This window comes from Nelumbo nucifera, chromosome 3, assembly GCF_055504915.1.
Source record: "Nelumbo nucifera cultivar China Antique chromosome 3, China Antique-T2T, whole genome shotgun sequence".
Classification (NCBI taxonomy): domain Eukaryota; kingdom Viridiplantae; phylum Streptophyta; class Magnoliopsida; order Proteales; family Nelumbonaceae; genus Nelumbo; species Nelumbo nucifera.
This window is the reverse complement of record NC_142651.1, coordinates 43,367,418-43,388,065: the sequence shown is the minus strand read 5'-3', so window position 1 is coordinate 43,388,065 and position 20,648 is coordinate 43,367,418. Positions and strand designations below refer to the sequence as shown.

The window sequence follows — 20,648 nt, the reverse complement described above, 5'->3', positions numbered from 1 at the left end:
GATTCTCCATTTGCAAAACAAAAGAAAGTATACATGAGGGGAGAGGAATTTACTAGGATTCCTCTTTTGAAGCATGTAACAAGTGTTCACTTTTCCAAGAAAAACCTCCCAACACAGTGCCTAGACTTTGGTGGAATGGATTTGCTCCAAATCTCTTTCACCAAAACGTTCTCCCCTCTATAGGAGGTTGTGCAAGCCTGTTGTAGAAAGAGGAACAAGTGTAAAAACCATCAGAACAGGTGGACCAAACTCTAGTCTCCTCCACAGGTTGAACTAGGAAAACTGTCTTAAGTTTACTTAACAAGTGGATAAGGGCCTCACACTCATTATCCCTCAACACTCTTCTAAAACCGAAGTCTTGGCTCAAACCAAAAGGAGAAAAGGTAACAAAACTCAAAATGGGTTGAAACTTATAGTCAGACACTAAATAGAGGTTGGGGAAAAGAGAGTTGAAGGGAGTATCAACCAACCAAAGATCATCCCAAAAGAGAACCTTAGAACCTGTAGAGAAGATGGGCCGAATGACCCATAGGCTGTTATTCTAAGTTATATTTATATTCTTGTCTGTAATGGACCTTATTCTGGGCCCATCCTCTTCTATACTGTGTTTTTGTAATTTCTTGCCCAACCAAGGGCCTCTCTTGTAATTACTCAAGAATTATCTTAATAAAATTGTATTAGAGTGTTAGAGGGAGAGTTTAGTTTTGAACCTCTCATCCTCTAACTCTCCTTGCCGCCAGCTCTCTCTCTTCATCTTCACCAACCTTCTCATCTGTTTGCCTTTTCTGGTTTTCATCTAATCTTACATAGTCCCATACTTCGAAGGGTTGTTTTTCAACTTGGTATCAGAGTAGGCCTGAGCTTGGCGTGGCTCTCATGTGGGTATAGTCCAGCCGACTGCATGAGGGTGTTCTAGGGCTGGAAGTTTAGACTCATTCGCCTGATTCTTGGAGGTCATTGGAAGGTGCCCAAAACTCTAATCGCTTGGAGAATAGTTCGGTGACCAGGAAGAATCAGAGAGGACTGTTCGGCCTAATTTGAAGCTCAAATCAAAGATTGATAAAACTGTAAGTTGCTTCAGTTATTACTGGGTTATATTTCTGATTTGGGGGGGGGGGGGTTGTTAAAGAGTTCAAAACCCTCTAAATCTATTCAGCTGTTCGGTTGTTGGTGACCTGATTTAACTCAAAGATTTCTGGGTCGGTTTCTCATCTTGTTGGACTGTCAAGTGGTCGAAACTTGTTTGGACTCAGTGGTACGAGTCTCTACTTCAGTTCAATTGCTTCTTGGACCTATACGGACTGCTCCTGAAGTGGTTCTTACTAGGTGACAGTGGGGTGTTCACTACTGCATACATAGTGTTCGTAAAAAGGCCTCTTAAGTACTGTGGGTTGTGTTCTTGCTCTCTTTAGGGCACTTATTGTTGGGAACCTAGAATCCCTAACTAGAAAGGTACTCCAATCGGGTACACAGTGTTTGGAGGTCTGCTGGTTATCTCTTGAAGGCTGAATCAGGCCTTCTTCTTCTTGGAAGAGCTGCCACCGAGCTTGGTTCTCACGACTGTCAGGTCTGAACTGGCCTTGTGAGTTGTTGTGTTTGTTGTCGATTTAACTCAATCTGAGTTCATCAACAATCAGTACACTAGTGGAAGTTGACCGAAACCCTAATTGAAGCTTTTACATGATGGACTCAGATATTGAGAGTAAGGGTGTTGCTGAATATGGACATGCTTTGAGAACCCCAGCTGATTCTTTGTTGGCCGTGACCACAGTTAAACTGGATGGAACCAACTATCTGGCATGGTCACAATCTGTGAAAATTTATATTTGTAGTAGAGGAAAGTGGGGGTTTATCTCCAGAAGCAAGAAGGCTCCCCCAAAGAATGATCCCTCTTATGAGAAATGGATGCAAGAGAATTACACCGTTATTGGGTGGCTCGTGAATTCAATGCAGCCACAGATTAGTCAACATTATCTGTGGATGAACTCAGCTAAGGAAATCTGGGATAGTGTCGCAGAAACCTACTCCCATAAACTAAATGTAGCCAGAGCCTATAAACTGAGGAGTGGTGTGAAGAATTTAAGACAGGGGGACAAATCCCTTGCGGTATACTTCTCAACCTTGAAATTTCTGTGGCAAGAAATTGATCTGATAGAGGCTGTGACTTGGGATACTTCCAATGATGCAGAAACCTACAGGAAATTAGTTGAAAGAAACAGGGTTTTTGAGTTCCTAACTTGACTAAACCCTGAATATGACATCACAAAACAAAATATTTTATCCAAGGAAAGTGTCTCATTGTCACAAGCATATGCTTTGGTCAGCAGTGAAGAAAGCAGAAGACAGGTACAGGTTCAAGGGGTTGGCACTAATGATCACTTTGCAAATATGGTGGTTAAACCCAAAGGAGTTGTAGGGGCTCCTAGTGGATCTGGAAAAAGGAGGTTGTATGTGAATATTGCAAGAAGCCAAAGCACACCAAAGACAAGTGTTGGAAATTACATCCCGGTCTTTTTCCTGTTCGATTCCAGAAGAAACATGATGGTAGAAAGACAGGGAGTGCAAATGCAGTCACTGGTACAGATGTTGAAGTTGAGTCTGCCTGTGCACAGTTGGCGGCCATGAAAGTTGAGTATGAAAAGTTTGGGAAGATGATCAGTCATCTCGAAGGTGTAACTTCATCTTCCAACCCTTCAGGAAATCCAACCACCTTTGCATTTGCTCACTCAGGTATAAGAGCTTTTGCTAATCATGCAACCACCTCAGGTAATCTTAAGACCCCTTGGATCATAGACTCAGGTGCTTCTGATCACATGACCAACCTTTCCACTTTGTTTATTTCATATGATTTGCTTCTTGGTCGTGATAAAATCACCTTAGCCGATGGCTCTCTTGCTTCTATTTCTGGCAAGGGAACTGTCAAGGCTACAGACTCCTTACTCCTATCTTCCACTCTTCATGTACCTAGATTAAATACAAATTTGTTATCTGTAAGTAGCTTAACCAAGTCATTAAATTGTTGTGTAACCTTCTTTCCTTCCCACTGTGTATTTTAGGATCTAGAGTCTCAGAAGGTAATTGGGAGTGGCCATGAAGCAAATGGAATATACTTGCTCGACACTCCTGGACAATGCCTTGATCAGCCTAGGAATGCTGCTTTTGGTTCTACCTCTTCAGAGTCTGTCAGTCGAATTATATTGAGTCATTGTCGTTTGGGTCATTTGCCTTTTTCTACTTTAAGTCATCTATTCCCTGAATTGTTCAAGGGAATCAGTGTGTCCAATCTTAATTGTGAATCGTGTCAGTTATCAAAGCATTGTAGAAACAATTACCCTTTGAGCAATAAAAGATCTTCTTTTCCTTTTAATATTGTGCACTCTGATGTGTGGGGGCCTTACCACTTATCCTCTATGGGGGGCTACAGATACTTCATCCTGTTTATTGATGATTTTTCTCGATTCACTTGGATATTCCTAAAGAAATCTCGTGATGAAGTTCCAAGACTTGTGAGGCAATTTCATGAATTTGTTTTAACCCAGTTTGATACCAGGATTAAGATTTTCAGATCTGACAATGCAAAAGAAAATTTTGAGAACTTATCCTCGTATCTCTCTGACATGGGGGTTATTCATCAAAGTTCCTGTGTTAGAACCCCTGAACAGAATGGAGTTGCTGAAAAAAAAATAGGCATATTGTTGAAGTTGCAAGGAGCATTTTGATTGCCTCACATGTTCCTACAAGATTTTGGGGTGATGTTGTTCTCACTGCTACCTACCTCATAAACCGTAAGCAATCCAAGGTTTTAGGGTTTAAATCCCCCTTCAGTCTTCTTCATCCAGACAAGGACCTCTTCCCTATTCCTCTTCGTATGTTTGGCTGCACCTGTTATGTACACATTCCAAGTGCCCAGAGACATAAGTTTGAACCAAAAGCCCACAAGTGTATCTTCCTTGGTTATTCCCCCACACAGAAGGGTTACTGTTGTTTTGATCCAAAGACTGGCACTTGATATGTCTCAATGGATGTTACCTTTGATGAACTTTCTCCTTTTTATGGTTCCTCTCAAGAAGGACATTGTCTACAGGGGGAGAGTTTGTCACAAGTGTTTGCTCTTCCTCTCCCTGTCCCAGTTGAGTCTCTTGATGAGCCTGTGTCCTCTCCAAATGAATCAAGGGAGGATCAGTCACTCCATTCTCCTTGTCCTTGTGCTCCTATCTCTTTACCTCCTCGTCCTACCCACAATCCCAAGGTGTATCAAAGGCAAAGATTCAAGAATGAGCAGGTTGTTTCCCTTACAACAAGTGAGCCTCATGCACTTCCAATCACAGATGAGACAACAGGTGCTGTTTCAATCCCTTTGGAACCATCTTTCCCGGATCTTGATGTTCCCATTGCTGTTAGGAAAGGAAAACGAAAGTGCACTGCACACTGCATTTCCAAACACCTTTCTTATGATCTGCTTTCTCCTTCATACTTTGCTTATCTCTCTTCAGTTGCTTCTAATCCTATTCCCAGGTCTGTGTCAGAAGCTCTTGAGATTCCAGAATGGAGAGATGCCATGAAATCTGAAATGGATGCCCTACACAAGAATGATACTTGGGAAGTGGTGGATTTGCCTGAAGGGAAGGATCCGGTTGGTTACAAGTGAGTCTTTACCATTAAATATCGGGCTTGATGGGACTATTGAGAGGTACAAAGCCAGACTAGTTGCAAAAGGCTACACACAGACGTATGAGATTGATTATCTGGAAACCTTTGCACCTGTTGCTACGATGGCATCTGTGAGGGTTCTCTTATCTCTAGTAGCTCACTTTGACTGTCCCCTTTATCAGTTGGATGTAAAAATGCGTTTCTGAATGGTGACTTACATGAGGAGGTTTATATGTCTCTCCCTCCAGGAATGTATGGAAGTGATATGCAAGGAAAGGTATGCAAATTGAAGAAATCCCTTTATGGACTCAAACAGTCTCCTAGAGCATGGTTTGAGAGATTTAGAGCAGCACTTGTTAAATTCGGCTATGCCCAGACACAGTCTGATCATACCCTTTTTGTGAAGAGAAGTGGATTTTTGGCAGTATATCTCATTGTGTACGTTGATGATTATGTTGTGACTGGTAATGATGCCTCAGGAATTCGTGCTCTTAAGTCTTTCCTTCGTACAGAATTTGAGATTAAGGACCTGGGAGAGTTGAGATACTTCCTTGGCATAAAAGTTGCTAGATCCAAGGATGGGATTCTTATCTCCCAAAGGAAGTATGTCCTTGACTTGCTTTCTGAAACTGGGAAGATAAGTGCTAGACCAGCTACAACTCCTATTGATATAAGTAACAAACTTTCTGCCTCAGATGGAACATTTGTTGGAAGACAAAGGGATCTTTCAGAGACTTCTTGGGAAACTCTTAGCCAGTTCATGCATGCTCCCCGAGATACTCGTATGGCAGTCGCAGAACGAATTTTGTGTTATTTGAAAGGCTCTCTAGTAAAAGGAATTATGTTTACCAAGCATGGTCATCTGAAACTTGAAGCTTATACTGATGCTGACTAGGCTAGAAATATTGATGACAGAAGATCTACTTCAGGGTATTGTAGTCTGGTGGCTGATAATGTTGTCTCTTGGAGGAGTAAGAAACAATCAGTTGTGGTCCGATCCTCAACAGAAGCAAAATACAGGGCCATGGCACATGGAGTCTCTGAACTGTTGTGGCTAAGGTCATTGATGGAGGAACTTGGGATTAATCATGACAAGCCAATGATGTTGTACTGTGATAATCAGGCCGCCATCAACATTACCCACAACCCAGTACAACATGATAGAACTAAGCATGTTGAGGTTGATAGACACATTATTCGAGAAAGAGTCTCTTCGGGTGAAGTGTGTCTTCCCTTCATCACTTCTGAAGGACAATTGGCAGATCTTCTCACCAAGGGCATTCCCAAGGCAAGGACTCAGCATGACACTGGCAAGCTGGGCATGATTAACATCTATGCTCAGCTTGAGGGGGAGTGTAGAGAAGATGGGCCGAATGGCCCATAGGCTGTTGTTCTATGTTATATTTATATTCTTGTCTGTAATGGGAATTATTCTGGGCCCATCCTCTTCTATACTGTGTTTTTGTAATTTCTTGCCCAACCAAGGGCTTCTCTTGTAATTACTCAAGAATTAACTTAATAAAATTGTATTAGAGTGTTAGAGGGAGAGTTTAGTTTTGAACCTCTCATCCTCAAACTCTCCTTGCCGCCAACTCTCTCTCTTCATCTTCACCAACCTTCTCATATGTTTGCCTTTTCTGGTTTTCATCTAATCTTACACAGTCCCATACTTCGAAGGGTTGTTTTTCAACTGAACCACAACCCACATCATATCTATTGAGATTAATAAAAGTTGGATATACCTCTTGTATTGCTTTCCAGGGGGAGCTCGAAATTCAAGAGGCAATTTTTGCATCCCAACCATTATTCATCAACCAATGAATGCTCCCAATAGCCTTATTCCACAGCCCAAAGGACAGATTAGGGAATCTATCCTTTGGGCTCAAATAGTAAGTTGATCTATACCTAAGGCTACATCTTGTGCCTCCTTTTAGGATGTCTATCTGTACATATTCCGGTTAATTCTTAATAAAATTTTCTTTGCTTATAAAAAAAACCAACTTTGAGTGCAAATTTTACTTCCATTTTTTGGAAGCAACCTTTACTCCCATTTTGAGTATAAACATGTCAGGAAAAAATTTTATTGTCATTTTCAGATTTTTAGTACAAAAACATATTCTTACCAAATGTTTGCAAAACTGTACCAGAGTGCAAATCCACTTCAGTTCGGCATTTGCACTCTTTGTAAAGAAAGTTGGGGGAAGTACTTTCCAGTTTCCACCCACTAATCTCCCACAAATTTGCACCTTGCATTTGGAAGCTTTTCTTCTCTTTGTTTGGTTGCAAGTGGAACCCAGACAACATTGCAAGCTTGTTTACCCCCCCGCCCCGCCCTTTCTCTCCACCTAAAAAGAGAGGCAAGTTATGGAGATGTACCAGGGCAGCCATTTTGTGGTGCTTATGGGAGATAAAAAAAGGCACACAACAATTTAATGAACAAGTCTCAAGGCTATAATACCCAAATACCTAAAGAAGGGTTTTGTATCGTTTTAGATACTTCAATTTTTAGTGCAAATTTTGCATCCAATAATGTATCCAGTCATGCCCTTGCCTTATCCAAGTAACAAAGTCTCAAAGCCTTGAAGCCATCATTGACAACATAAAAATCAAAGTTGTCACTGGTCCAAATCATTAGATGTCTTTCATCTTTGCACAACTAATGATATCTTGAGAAATTGGCAACGAGTGGCATCTCCTTCCATGGTGAGGACAATGCAACCATTACATTGATCCCCTACAAGTCCAAATATGATCAGACCAGTGTTATTAAAGCATCTACTAATCATCTCTAAGGGCAATCACCTAGGACAATTGAAAATCAACTAAGTGAACTAGTAGATTAACAACTAATCAACCTAGCCAACCACAAAGTCATTTTAAAGCTTTATCTGTTTTTTTTTCCTTTTTTGATAAAAAGGTTAACTTTCACTGCAAAAAAAAAAAGGATGTACATGATGTACAACAGTAGCAAACAAGAGCAAAAGCCAAAAAAGACCCTCCTAGGCGTTGAGGAGTCACTGCAAAAAAAAATCCCCACACCTGCTTTGGCAAAACCAAGGTTCAGAGCATCGACACAATATGCCCCGTATCGGGCATATCATTTCGTATCGACAGGTGGTTGATATGGATTTTTTAAAGGTATTTTGCAAAAACACTTGTTTTAATAGTTAAATAGCATTAAAAGGGGCCTCCTCTAAAATTTTGAAAAAAAACTAAAAAAATGATGCATGAGGTTCAAAGTACCGATACACCCATTCCAGCATACCGAGGTGTATCGATACTTTGAACCTTGGGTGAAACCATCAACAATAAAATTCAGCTCTCTAGGAATCCACCTAAACTGAAACCAAAATAAACTTAACTTCCACAATCTCATTAAAAAAGTAGTTGTGTCTTCAGGGATCCTCCTTAAAGTTTCTAATCCATCTGATTATAATTTTGGAATCACCTTCCACCACTACCTCAGTGAGGTTAAGAGTCACCTTTGATCTCAAACCCACCAACAAGGCATAGAGTTCATCTTCAACAGCATCTGCCACACCAGTTGGCCCACTAAAAGCCCAGTTAGGGTCCCCAACTCCCCATTAGGCCCCATTCGTTTACCGGTAAATTAACTTGGGAAAGTTGGTCAATGGGTATCTTTTTCCCATGGACTAACTTTACAATGTTCTTTTTGCATTTACTAATGACCCCATGGTAAAATAAGCTCCACTTCCCTGGGTAAAACTTACCCATCTCCCAGGTGGGTAAGTAACTTTCCCACCTGGGGGGAAATTTTATGAAGCGTAATGGGACAACTTTGCCCATTTTTATATTAGCTTTTTATGGGTAAAAATATCATTCTGTTACTTACCTGGGAATCCTGGAAATCAAAAGAAGAACATGGGTAGATGCACTTACCCAGGTAAATGTTACCCAAGAAACATTTACATGGGTAAGTGCACTTACCCAGGTAAGTTAAAAAGATGCAAACGAATGAGGCCTTAGAGTTAATAATTTGCCCACCAAAAGCCCAGATCAGGTCCCCATTAGAGTTAATAAACAGATACCATCCAAACATAAGTATAAACTCCACTAGGGGTCTAGGAGAAAGGCTGGTTCTGATAGAGGGCGCCATTCAAGAAGAATTCAGGACCTGCAATAAATTCTTTTCCAAATCCCCCAAAGAAATGCCTCTAAACAGCTTGTTTGCACTCATCCAAGAGTTAAGAAGCAGCAGAATTCTCCCAAATATACCACATAACAGTGTGCACTACCACCTTACCATACAAGATACCTCTAGGGCCCATTCTACACTACAGCCCATCCATTGCTCAAGAAAATACGCCATGGAGTTGGGGACAGCCCAATACTATCTATTATTATGAAAGAGATCAAGGAAGAACTGCCAAAGGCTGCGGGCAACCTCTCAATTGATAAGGAGATGCCCACAAGAAAATCCCATGAAGAGCTAAGTACCAATATCCTTTTCTCTTCCTTAGAATTCTGTCAAAAGTATTGATTCCTACCCAAGAAGCCTCCCACAAAAAGAAACAAACTAGGAGAGACCATAAGAAGCCACATTTTCTTATGAGGGAAAGAGGGGGTTCCAATGCCTGCCACCAACTTCAGAAAAAAGGATTTGATAGAAAACTGACCGTTTGTAGAAGGCCACCAAACTCTCTTGTCAGGGGACTAAGGTGCGATAAAAAGCAAAAGAAAGTGAAGAAAGTAGAAAAGAGATTAAATGAGATTCAACACTGGTCAAGGCTCTAAAAAAGTTGAAGTTGAAAGAGAGACCTTGCTCCCCTCTGAAAATTACCAAGGAGATTAAGGCCTCCTTATCCAAGGAAAGACTAAAGAGGTTGGGGTAGGAGGAGCAAAGGTGTTGTTGTCCTAGCCAAAGCTCAGTTCAGGATATGATGTGATTGGTGTTACCTAAACAAGAAAGTAACAGAACGGTTAAAGTTAGAAATAATACCATTCCAAGGGCTAATGGAGGAGGTTCTATAGAGGGATAGGTTGCTATACCAACCATTTCCTATTCCTTTCGTATTTACTCCTAATAACAGAAGCCTATAGACTATCTTGCTCCAAGGGAAATCTACACAACCACTTACCCAAAAAAGCAATGTCCCTCTCCTGAATAATGACCCAATCTCAGACCACCCTCTGATTTAGGTTTACAAACCACCCGCCAATTAGTTAAATGATTCCTCCTGTCACCTCCACATTCCAAAGGAAGTCTCTTTGTATCTTCTCTAACCGGTTCCTTATTCTGACTGGAACCTTAAAAACAAAGAGAAAGGCAGGTAGAGGTTGGAGAGAGTTGCCTTAATAAGCATAAGTCTTCCACCTTTGAAAAGATAATTCCTCTTTCAAGATATCTTAAAAATATTAGAATTTGTTTGTATGCTGTTATATTCATGATGTTGCTTCAAATATTTGTGATAGACTATGATTGGATAATGATATTGAAAAGAGCAAAAAGCATAAAATAAAGAAGGCCATGGAATATTTCCTATAAGTTTTCTTTTGATCAGTGGTATCTTGGTATGGAGTTGCCATAAACAAAGGGCACATCAAATAGTCAAGGTTGCACTCTTTGGAAAACAAAAGCCTATCCAGCCTAACTTTTTCTTTGTTTGCAAAGGAAAGACCAATTTAAATGTTCAATATCATTCTTTTCTTGTATAAATGTACACTATTATTAACTTATTTATAAAATTGCATCGATATCTTAAACTCAGAAAATGTCTTTTTTATCTACTAGTTGACACCTATGGACCAACTAATCATCATAGCAACTAGAGAGGCCAGACTGACCAGTCATCACTTCACACATTGATAACAATGGATCAAACTAAATTTTGATGGCTGAAGCATGGGGAGTGCAGAATCATTCGGAACAGGGGGGACTAAAAAATAAGGGGTAATATATTGCCATTATATTCACTTATTCAGGTCCAATGGGGTTACAGGGGCTGAAGTTATGGCAGTTTTACATGGTTTCCTGATAGAAAAATTGATGACCCTCAAGGGAATACTAATTAAAAAGAAACCACATGTGATCATAGGATGGATAAAATAGTTTGGTGCAAGGTCATGAAGATATAGGTATATACTGAGGGAAATCACAAGCCTGGCAGCAGAGTTAAGAGCAGCTTATGGATGGACTCCTAGATCAGCAAGCACTATTGAAGATGGGCTAGCCAAACAAGGAGAAAACTGGGGAGAAATGTATTGGGGTATAATAACTCAAGGGTGAAAGGATTTATTATGTAAAGTCAGTTAGTGATCTTAATTGGCATAAGAAATTCTGATGTACGTATTTCTAATTTTTATCAATAAACAAAATTATACAGTTACCAATCAAAAAAATATTAATCAAATAGCTCAACAGGAGGAAAAGGCCTACATTGCCCATTTTCAACATCTTTTAAACATAAACTGAAGTTTCCTTTCTTCCTCGCATTTTTTCAGGCCACCACCAATCAAACAATAATAAACCAAACTACAAGCTTCTACTGCTTCATACAGTTTCTAAAACCTTGTTTGTCTCATCAGTATTAATCAAAGCATCATCCATATTTTTTATTTTATGTCTCATCAGTAACAAGATCAAAGCTTTTAGGAGTACAGTAGACCTTATGGCTCCAGGGTTAAGAGGAAACAGCCACAAAGAGGCCGACCATTTCCAGAGTTTCTTATAGGATATCCCAGTACAAAGCACCATCAATTCTAGCTATGGGATGAACTACCTAGAAACCTAAGTAGAAGAAGCATTTTGTCAAGGGTGACATCATCTACGGTTACAACAAAAATTTCTTGAGCTTTACAGCTGAACCCCATCTTATCTAACAGTCAGGTGGTAATTTCAGACATTTTTTTATTAAAATAAAAAGGCAAAACTAACTTAACTTAATATGGAAGAGAAAGTAGTATAAAGCCTTGAGCTAGTTCTGAAATTAGGACACTGCCTCATAGCCTCCAAGGCAGTTTAATTTCAAAAGAATGAGACTCCAACCAATTAAATTAGGAGATGGTCATTTCTATTGCTATGTCATCATACCACGAGTTCCCTAAGAGGAAACTTTGACATAATAACAATGGAGCTACCAAGTGATACATTGGGAAAAAATTATATTTGGTCATAGGATTGCAAGAGTAGTATTAATATGATTTTCCTCTAACAACAAGCTCAGTGATTGAGGCTAGCTAATAACCGCTGAGCAAAGTGCAACGAGAAAAAACAATTAGTAATAATAATCAAGCTTACCAGATAATTATAACCCTTCCATTCTTTCGATGGTCATGGATATTTGTTCAGGCAAAATGATTTCTTTTTTTTTTTTTGTTCTTGGATGAACAAATTAAAGCAACCACTAAAAACAGTCAGGTTTCCCCTTCATTGGTTAAGTGAACCAGTGCAAAATTGAATTATTGAAGTACGAACATTTCCCACAAAAAAAAAAAGATAAAATTTTTACCATGAATCTCATATCGTGTCAGCAGAAGGTAGAAACTATAGCACAATCTTTTAAGCTAAGGTGCTCACGAAAAAAAAAAATCTAAAAGATATCATAAAGAAAAGAAGTTGGGAATTTTCCAACAATAAGAAACCTAACCTTCTGGAGATTTGACAATCTCTCATAGAGCTCAAGCACTAGCTCCAAATCAGCATTGGAGTTCCTGTTCTTAATATTGGCAGCGACAGAGTCTTTGTTGTCACGAATCCATTTGAAGTCTATTGCAGCTCTCCACTGAGGCTTAACAACTGAAACGGAGAAACAATTTTGACATAAAGATAATCTTTTAACTCGAATGCAGGTGAATGAACACACTCACGTGGAGAGAAAGAGATACCCTTTTCGTCTTCGTTGGCAATGGATGTAGACTGAAGTGCTGTGGCTGAAAGAGCTCTTGAGAGGAAAGGAAGTGAAGACCTCTGAAAGTGATGATAGGAATGTAGGGAAAGGGTTTTGGAGATACAGGGTCTGAGCATGGAGAAAGAAGATGGAATAGCTACAAGTTTCAGGGTTTGGAGAGTTGACGCTCCAAAACCACACGGCAAACCCATGTCACCACTGTTGCAACTCTGGAGAGAGAGAGAGAGAGAGAGAGAGAGAGAGAGAGAGGGTTTTCGTTTGGGATACCTAGCCGGGTGTTTGGCTTTCACGGCTACAGTTCTTCAAGGAATTTTATCCACTTTGGTCTGAATTTTTCCGGTGCAAACCCCACGAGGGGAAGGGCAGGGGATGAGTCTGAGCCGGGTGACACCTGATAATGGATCGAGTTGAGCTAACGATTGAATCCGATTAGAAAATTTGGTATCCGATAGATATTCCAATTCAAATTCGATTAAATATTCAAATATTTGATTTGATTCAAATTTAACCAATTAATTGTTTTAATTATTTAATAAATATATAAATATATAAATATATAAATATATAAATTATTTATATAATTTAAATATTTTATAGGATAAAATATAAAATCTTCCCCTAAAGTTTTTGACAATTATAAAAATTTCCTTTATAATTTTATTTTCACAAAAACCTCCCTTAAATTTTTAAAGAATTGAACAGAACCTCCCTTCCATCAATAACCCAAACAAAAAACGTTTATGCTTACAAAATTACCCCTGAGACGTCATTTAAAGATTTTGTAAAGTAGCATGGCGCAAACACGTATTCAGCCTCATCGATGTTATTCGGTCCTTCATTTCCTTTCGGTGAGCTTCTCGCCGAAGAAAAACTGATTTTTCCCACGAAGCATCCATTATCCAACTATTTGTCGTTATGCTTGTTTAATCTTTAGCTTATGGAATATTTATTTTTCGTTAATGCAAGCGGGACGTGTCGATGTTGCAAATAATAAAGGGATCAATCTCTATACTCTCTGACGCCGGTCTAATGGCCATGTTCTGGTTAGGTGAGTTCAGTCAATGAAACTGAATGTGTATGTACTTTTGTATAGACAGTTAGGTATATTACAGTGTTAGAGTCAGCCTAAGCACTGGCCGGATACGAATGACCGGCGTTAATAACTTATTAACGGTCCCCTGTGCTCAAACGTTGGTTTCTCAACCATTTGAAAATGGCAAAGAGAACATGGCCATCCAATTTGTGGGCCATGGTTAATGATCTTCTCTAGCCACAAGAAGATTGAATAGAGAGCTGACTAAGGCTTGATGGGATTAGTCATTTACTGCAAGCGACGGCTACGTTGGATGGCAATAGCCTGTGACATTTCTGGTAAATTAAGAGGTGTGTCAATTATCCCAGGTCCATTGACCGAATGTGGGACCAAAGATCACGTTTCTTGTGGTCCTCCTGGTCTTGTGTGGTCGGCTCCATGACTGAAAATGCACCGATTCAGTTATCAGAAGGTCTCCATGACTGAAACTGCACCGGTTTAGTTATGGTGCTCCGGCATGTGGGAGCTTGGTTGCAGCGTTCATCATGGTCATGCGTTTTCTAACGGACCCAACAGTAATGGTTGCGGCTTACGAGGCCATCTCCTCCACATCGCAATTTTACATGTCGAGCTCCCTCGAGGGATCGTCCCTTTCGTCTTCGCCAAAGAGTATAACGTTCATCTGGCAATAAAGAGCTAAGTTCAGATTTGATATGTTGTTAATTTACCGTGTTCAGAAATTGATGTTGTACAACGTTTAAATCTTAGGGTGATGTTTGGAATGTTAATAGCGTTGTCAATCACATTGGTTTATTACCGTGTTCAGAGATTGATGTTTTAACGTTACTCGAAGAAAAGAAAGAAGGCGCAAAGGATTTGGGTGTGTGATACAAACAAGCGTCAATTTTCCTCGGATTTGGGTGTGTGATAAGGGCAATTTCGTAAATGTGGATGAGTAATTTCATAAATAGTGATGTTTTCCGTCTGGGTTATTTTTGTCTAATTATTTAAAAATTTAAAGGAGGTTTTTGTTAAAATCAAATTATAAGGGAGATTTTTATGATTATTAGAAACTTTAGGGGAGGTTTTTGTATTTTACCCTATTATATATTATATAATATTTTAATATTATATATATTACATATAATATTTAAATATTTTTATATATTATATATGAAAATTAAATAATTGGTTGAATTTGAATATTTATCAAACTGAATCAGGTCATATCATCAATTATATTATTTGAACTATCCAAATTTGATTCAATTATGTCAAATATCAAATTTGAAATCAGATTTTCGAATACAAACCCCTAATAAATGTTCATTGAGAAAATGAGCCGCCAATGAAATGAGGAAGGGCAAGGGAGAGGAGACCCAATCTCTCTCTCTCTCTCGTTTTGTGGTACCCTACCCTAACATATTTATTCAAACAAGTGATTTCAGGGCAAAATTTGTTAGAGTAGATTTTGGTGCCAATGTTTGGTCACATTTTCACTTAACTTAGGTAAAGAAAGAAGTGGGACATGATTAATGTTCTCGACAGGTGGGTAAACTTATCCATCCTCTAGGAGAGTATTGGTTATTCAAACAATTGATACTTTTTCGGAAAATTCATTTTCTAAGGGACTCATTATAGTAGCACTCAAAGGCATGGAAGTTGGTTAATTATACCGGCAAACGAACATGGCCTTAGGATTAAAAATTTAAAACTATATTCTAGTATAAAACTCATCTTTGTTTTTTTAAGTGACTCTAACATACCATGTTAGAGAGATGCTACCCTTCCGTTGACCAAAGTTGAAAGATGATGCAAACACCTACCGTGTACTTTGAGAGTAGGTCTACAAACTTTAACTTGTGACACAGAATTATCTTGTAAAATTCCAACATTCTACCCTCATTTTTAGCATTTCATTGGTTTTGAACTTTTATAAGACCATTTTATCATCTCCTTTACTGTATATCCAAAACCTACTGGTAGATGATCTTCCTCTTTTGACTCTCTCCTTATTTTACTTCTCTTTAACTGATGAAAAAAAAAGAGGAAATGTCCAAAACTTGTGTTTTTGTAGATGCATTTAAGTATTGGAATTTATAGTGTAGTCCTTTTTCCCTGGGTATAACTTAACTTTATCGAGTTGAGAATAAATGCTCAAAATATAATATATCAAAAATACCCATTAAAACAATATAATCCAAAAAGCATGGACTTGAATCCAAGGGTAAAAATGATAATGTAAAAAAATTAACCACTTACCCTGAAAAGTAGATAAGACAAAAAAAACATGAAAAAATTGAGAGACCTTATTTTTAACAAAAAAACAGAACATGAATAAATGCATATATCCAGGTAAATGGCCTACTCATAAACGAACAATGCTGATGTTATTTTGCTTGGTTCCAACAACTAAGGTCCCTCTAGGCTTAACTTTCAAGGGGATCTACTTCCCAAATGACAATTCATTTTTAAAATGCCAAGACTTCCAAAAACCACCTCCCAAGTCCCAAGTGGAAGTTCTTTTTTAAAATGCCAAAATCACCATAAACCACTTGTCATTGATAGAAAGAATGGCTCTAATGTCTAAAATTTGCTCGTAAGATTGTTGAAAATGCATCTTGAGTCCTCATAGAAAACCACCCTGGATCAGTATTTTCAACCTATCACTGATCTAGCCGGTTGGACTAGTGACCAATTATATCCAATCAACACATTATATTAGAAAACTATTGACTTGATCAACAACCCATTGACTGAATTTTTCTGGGGAATTATAGTCTGTAATTACCAAGGTTTTTAAAACTGAACCAGACAATGAACCGGTCACGGGTCCGATTCCTAAGCTGAATGGTCCGACCGTTCAAACCAAACGGATGAACCATTATGACAAAAAATAAAAAATAAAAAACAGCCAAGCCATTAGATGGTTCGAATGGTTTGACCACCTGGGTCAGCAGTTTATTGACCAAATCAACGGTCAAAATAATGGTTCTAGGATAAAACGGAATCAGTCACCTGACCAGTTCCCAGTTTGGTTTTGAAAACCATGGTAATTACACACTCGGAAGTGAATGCTTATGGGAGATCTAGCAACGGATCCCATTAATAGGCAACTAGATCCAGCAGATACCAATGTGTAAACGCAGGCTAAATAGCCTTATGAGCTATTGTGGAGCAAGATAATGCTTAATTATTCTCCAAGAAGTGCAAAACTCCACCAAATCACAGACGCCTGACCAGTGAATGAGGAATGCAACAGAGATGCCAAACAATAAACAAGGCCAGAGTTGCGCAAGCCACCTTGTTAAATATGAAACGAAGAGAAAACTCTTAAAGCATGCCTTGGTTGATTTCTATAGCCTGTAGCCTGCTGGGAGTTTCATGCTCAATAAGGTTCCCTTTAAAATTTGACAGTCCTAATTTCAAAATGAAATGTGGCATGGTGGGTTATTTATCAAAAAAAAAAAGTTTGACAGTATTGCAGGAATATAAACAGATGGTAATCCTTTCTATAGGGGCCTATTATTTAGGTTGAATACATCCTTCCCTCGCTTGGGAAATGGGAATTCAAATGAGTCCGGATCTTCTGCCCACGTTTATCGCAGCCACACATGAAGAACATCTCATCCTCTGCATAGTATTATGCAGGGGGAGATGTTCCCAATTCACGGGGGCTGGTGTATTGAGGGTAGGTGTGGACAGGGTTCTCGTGGGCAGGAGATCCGGACTCAACTCAGATCTCCTACCAACATGACACTACAGCTGTGCATTGGGAACATCTCTCTCTGAATGGTAACATGCAAATACAGGAGATGTTCTCAATTTACAGCTGTAGTGAGGCGTGGGTAGGAGATCCAAACTGCTTGGAAAGAGGTGATATAATACTACTTACAGTTGCCTGTGTTTCCTTTATGTCAATGTTGATACCAAGTCATTAAACGAACCACAACTTTAAACCTTTTTATCAAAATCAAACTTCTTCATCCTCAATTTACACTTCCAATAGAATTATTTCCTACCACCCTGCAAACATCCACTCATTATTTCAACATGTTCTAATAATTTTTCCACTGTAATTACCAGCCATTTATAAAACCCAAAACTTTTTTCTAGCTCAACCATAAAACAAACAACTTATCATCCTTAAAAGCTAAATTTCAGATCCACGGTATCATCACATGAATCTTATATTTTGTTCATTAATAAATTTGTAGTTAGTAACTCCTAGAGACCCTTTATATGTCTGCCTCTACCATCAATAATGCCATTATTTTGACCTTAATTTCTAATACCTTAACCTAAACCCAATCTTTCAAACACCTATGATATATACTCACCATGTAATAGAATTTTAATCAAGTCTTATCCATAGGCTTGAATCATAACAAAATTGAAACAAATAATACATAGCACTACTTTTTCTTCGTTTTTCTTTTTTTTTTTTTGGTGGGGGGGTGGGGGGATGGGTTAACAACAACAGTTTAGTAATTTACACATATTTATCACTTATCAGTATTAAATGGGGGATCAAAATGGATTTCACTGGTTCTAATAGTCGAAGGCCCCTCTAATACCGTCAAGGGATTCTCCCATTGATAACCTGAAAATGAGCAAGTGAAAAAGAAAGGGTTATTCATAAAAAGAAATAAGTCAAAATAAACAAAAAATGCAAAAACATCATATCTATAACCTGGTAACATAAATGTTTCCAAGAATAGTTAACCTAAAATCTATTTTCCTTCAAAAGGAACTCTTGACCTCATTTGAAATTAATGTGCAAAGGTTGATAAGTTTTCAAGATTTGTCCATCTGTTTGTCTGTCTGTCTATTATTCCAGATGCTTATCCAATTGACTAGCAAACTGAAAGCAATCAAAATATGCAAGCTTCAAAGACACACACACACACACACACAACCAGTATCCAATGTAGAGATATGAATATTGAATCTTATACTTATGCAGGCAGAATGGATTGGCAAAACAGGATTCATGTAGCCAACCCCGTATAGTTGGGATAAGGCATGGATGATGATGATTACATATGAAGGCATTGTTTGCACTTTCAGCTTAGATTATATAGCATAACCATATTTTATATGAGTTTAAATGAGTTGCAATCATATTAAAGCTTTCATACTTATACAATGAAGAAATGGGGACTCTTGTGTTAATGGTAGGCTGGTAACTGTAGAAACTTGATACAAGGCAGCTTAGTAAAATTGAAGATGATGATCCAATGAGAGTTCAGAGTTTACCAAGAAAACGGTATATGTTTAGAACCCATTACTCTATGAGGGCGCTTGGTAAATAGATGAAGATGTAGAAGCATATTTAGTAATGGAAAAATATGAAGAATTGCATGCAAAAGCTAAACTTTTACTATGATATTCAAATACCATTTGGTGCTTGCTTACAAAAATAGAGAAGAAATAACTAAGGATATTTGCAAATTTTGTCTCTTTTGCAATACCCTACTTGGATGTGGACTTCTCTAGACACTTTTACCTCTGCTTCAAACACTGTAGCAACCTTATTTCACTCTTATCTAACAGAAAACGAAAAAGAAAAAAAAAAAAAATTATTTCACTTCCACTCGAGATACAAGAGAGCCTACTAATAATGTACAGTCATTACTGCAGAAGTCTGCGATTAACATATTCAGACTCACTACTCTTATGTTTTCCCTCCGTGTTCACTTTATCATCACCCCGTGTGTGTGTGTCTTTTGCATATAAAAATTGTAAGTAACAATAATAACCAATCTTGTGCTCCAAATCATTATCTGGGAAAACAAGGTATCAAGAAATTCATATTAGTTTGTTATTTATGAACTACAAGTACCAGTTCCCCCTCCTTTTTAGCAGAAAAACTCCATATTCTTAAATTGGTTTCTTCCCTTTGTATTCACAAGAAGTCAACTAACTGCACCAGTCCAAAACTTAACCAAGAATTAAAAAAGGAATTAAAAAGAAGAAATCAATTCTATCGGAAACCATCACCTGTGCATACAGTACTTGTACTCTTGGCTTCTAATGAAATCTTTCTCTCCTTCTTCAAGCTGACCAGTACACAAATAGTTAAAGCGAAAATTAACATGAGAAATCAAAATAAAATAAAATACCCAAAAGGGCAAAACCCAGAAACAAATTCGTTCAGCCTCAATCTCTCACAGGATCACTTTCGTAGATAAGCTCGTAACAAGCCGGGGAGAGACATCGCAAAGCACAGTTCTCCTTCGCTATGATTGACGATTTGCATTGCCACCCCCAGAGTCCACTGTTTCATAAAGAATAAATAATAACAACTAATCTTTCCCAAAATTGGAGTCAAAAGAAAACTTCTCAAATTCTAGAAAAATCTACCTCTCGATGTCTGCATAACAAGCATCTTTCTTCTCTCTGATCTCTCTATCCTGCGATTTTTCGAATTAAAAGGAAAGAAATAACAACATATGAGGAAAGGAAAGAAGAAACAAAAAGTGAGATGAAAATAGAAACCCCATGTTAATTAAACAGAAAAGAGGTGGAAAATGCATTGGAAACAGAAGCTCACGGATATTGGTCGAGGAGATTTCGCGCTGACAGTATAAGCAAGTGAACCAGCAACGATGATGTATCCTAAAAGAAGAGATCTGATTATTATGAACAAGGAAGGTGACTTATCCATTCAATCAATCTTAAGCAACCGAACTCGCGAAATGATTGTAAGAATCAAAGGAAAAAGATCGACTTCTGTGCAAACGATGGTTTGAATGTCCAGCAGTAGACTTGCGGTTTCGGTGACGGGTTGTTGTTATTTTATTTTAGGGAAAATATATGATACCGCCTTTATTTTATTTTATTTTTGGGTAACTTATAAAAACCCTCCAACATGGGTCGGCCGTCGGCGACAAATTGACAATTACCCCTCAAAGATAAGGCTGCAAGCCTGCAACTTGGGCCGGTTGGTCCGAACCCAACTCTAAACAGTTAAATTGGGTTGGTTCGGATTGATGCTAGGTCAGGGCTAGGGTTAAAATTTATGAGTCCAATTTTACTTCCGATTGTGTCAGGATTGTCTCCTTTGACCCCTGGCAATTCAATCTAATTCTAAT

General features: G+C 38.4%; 2 protein-coding genes across 6 annotated transcripts in view; both read right to left on the bottom strand.

Moving 5' to 3' along the window:
* The window catches only part of SRS (Seryl-tRNA synthetase), a 36,005-nt gene extending 23,074 nt beyond the window's left edge, over window positions 1–12,931 (bottom strand). Inside the window, exons 1-2 of one of the 5 annotated variants that reach the window (XM_010280553.3) lie at window positions 12,478–12,931; window positions 12,258–12,406 (exon numbers count right to left, since the gene is read on the bottom strand). In XM_010280553.3, coding sequence (XP_010278855.1) covers window positions 12,258–12,406; window positions 12,478–12,709 — 381 coding nt within the window. In that variant the 5' untranslated portion in view covers window positions 12,710–12,931. Of the gene's footprint in view, window positions 1–12,257; window positions 12,407–12,477 lie in introns of those variants that run through there. The other 4 variants (XM_010280554.3, XM_088901176.1, XM_088901177.1 and 1 more) reach the window with 4 other exon arrangements.
* Window positions 12,932–17,864: 4,933 nt separating this feature from the next.
* LOC104612903 (uncharacterized) lies at window positions 17,865–20,375 on the bottom strand. Its single transcript, XM_010280557.3, has 5 exons — window positions 20,108–20,375; window positions 19,918–19,967; window positions 19,726–19,831; window positions 19,555–19,613; window positions 17,865–18,154 (listed from the first exon to the last, which is right to left on the bottom strand). Exons 1-5 carry the CDS (start codon window positions 20,219–20,221, stop codon window positions 18,103–18,105), a joined length of 381 nt encoding a protein of 126 aa, XP_010278859.1. The 5' UTR covers window positions 20,222–20,375; the 3' UTR covers window positions 17,865–18,102.
* Between the last annotated feature and the right edge of the window lie 273 nt (window positions 20,376–20,648).

What these genes read in the sequence shown, in the direction of transcription:
- LOC104612903 (XM_010280557.3), bottom strand. Translation starts at nt 20,221, where the DNA reads ATGGATAAGTCACCTTCCTTGTTCATAATAATCAGATCTCTTCTTTTA. An exon ending in AATCTCCTCGACCAATATCC is followed by an intron (nt 19,968 to 20,107) that starts GTGAGCTTCTGT and finishes GAAAAATCGCAG; the next exon opens with GATAGAGAGATCAGAGAGAA. An exon ending in TTATCTACGAAAGTGATCCT is followed by an intron (nt 19,614 to 19,725) that starts GTGAGAGATTGA and finishes TGTACTGGTCAG; the next exon opens with CTTGAAGAAGGAGAGAAAGA.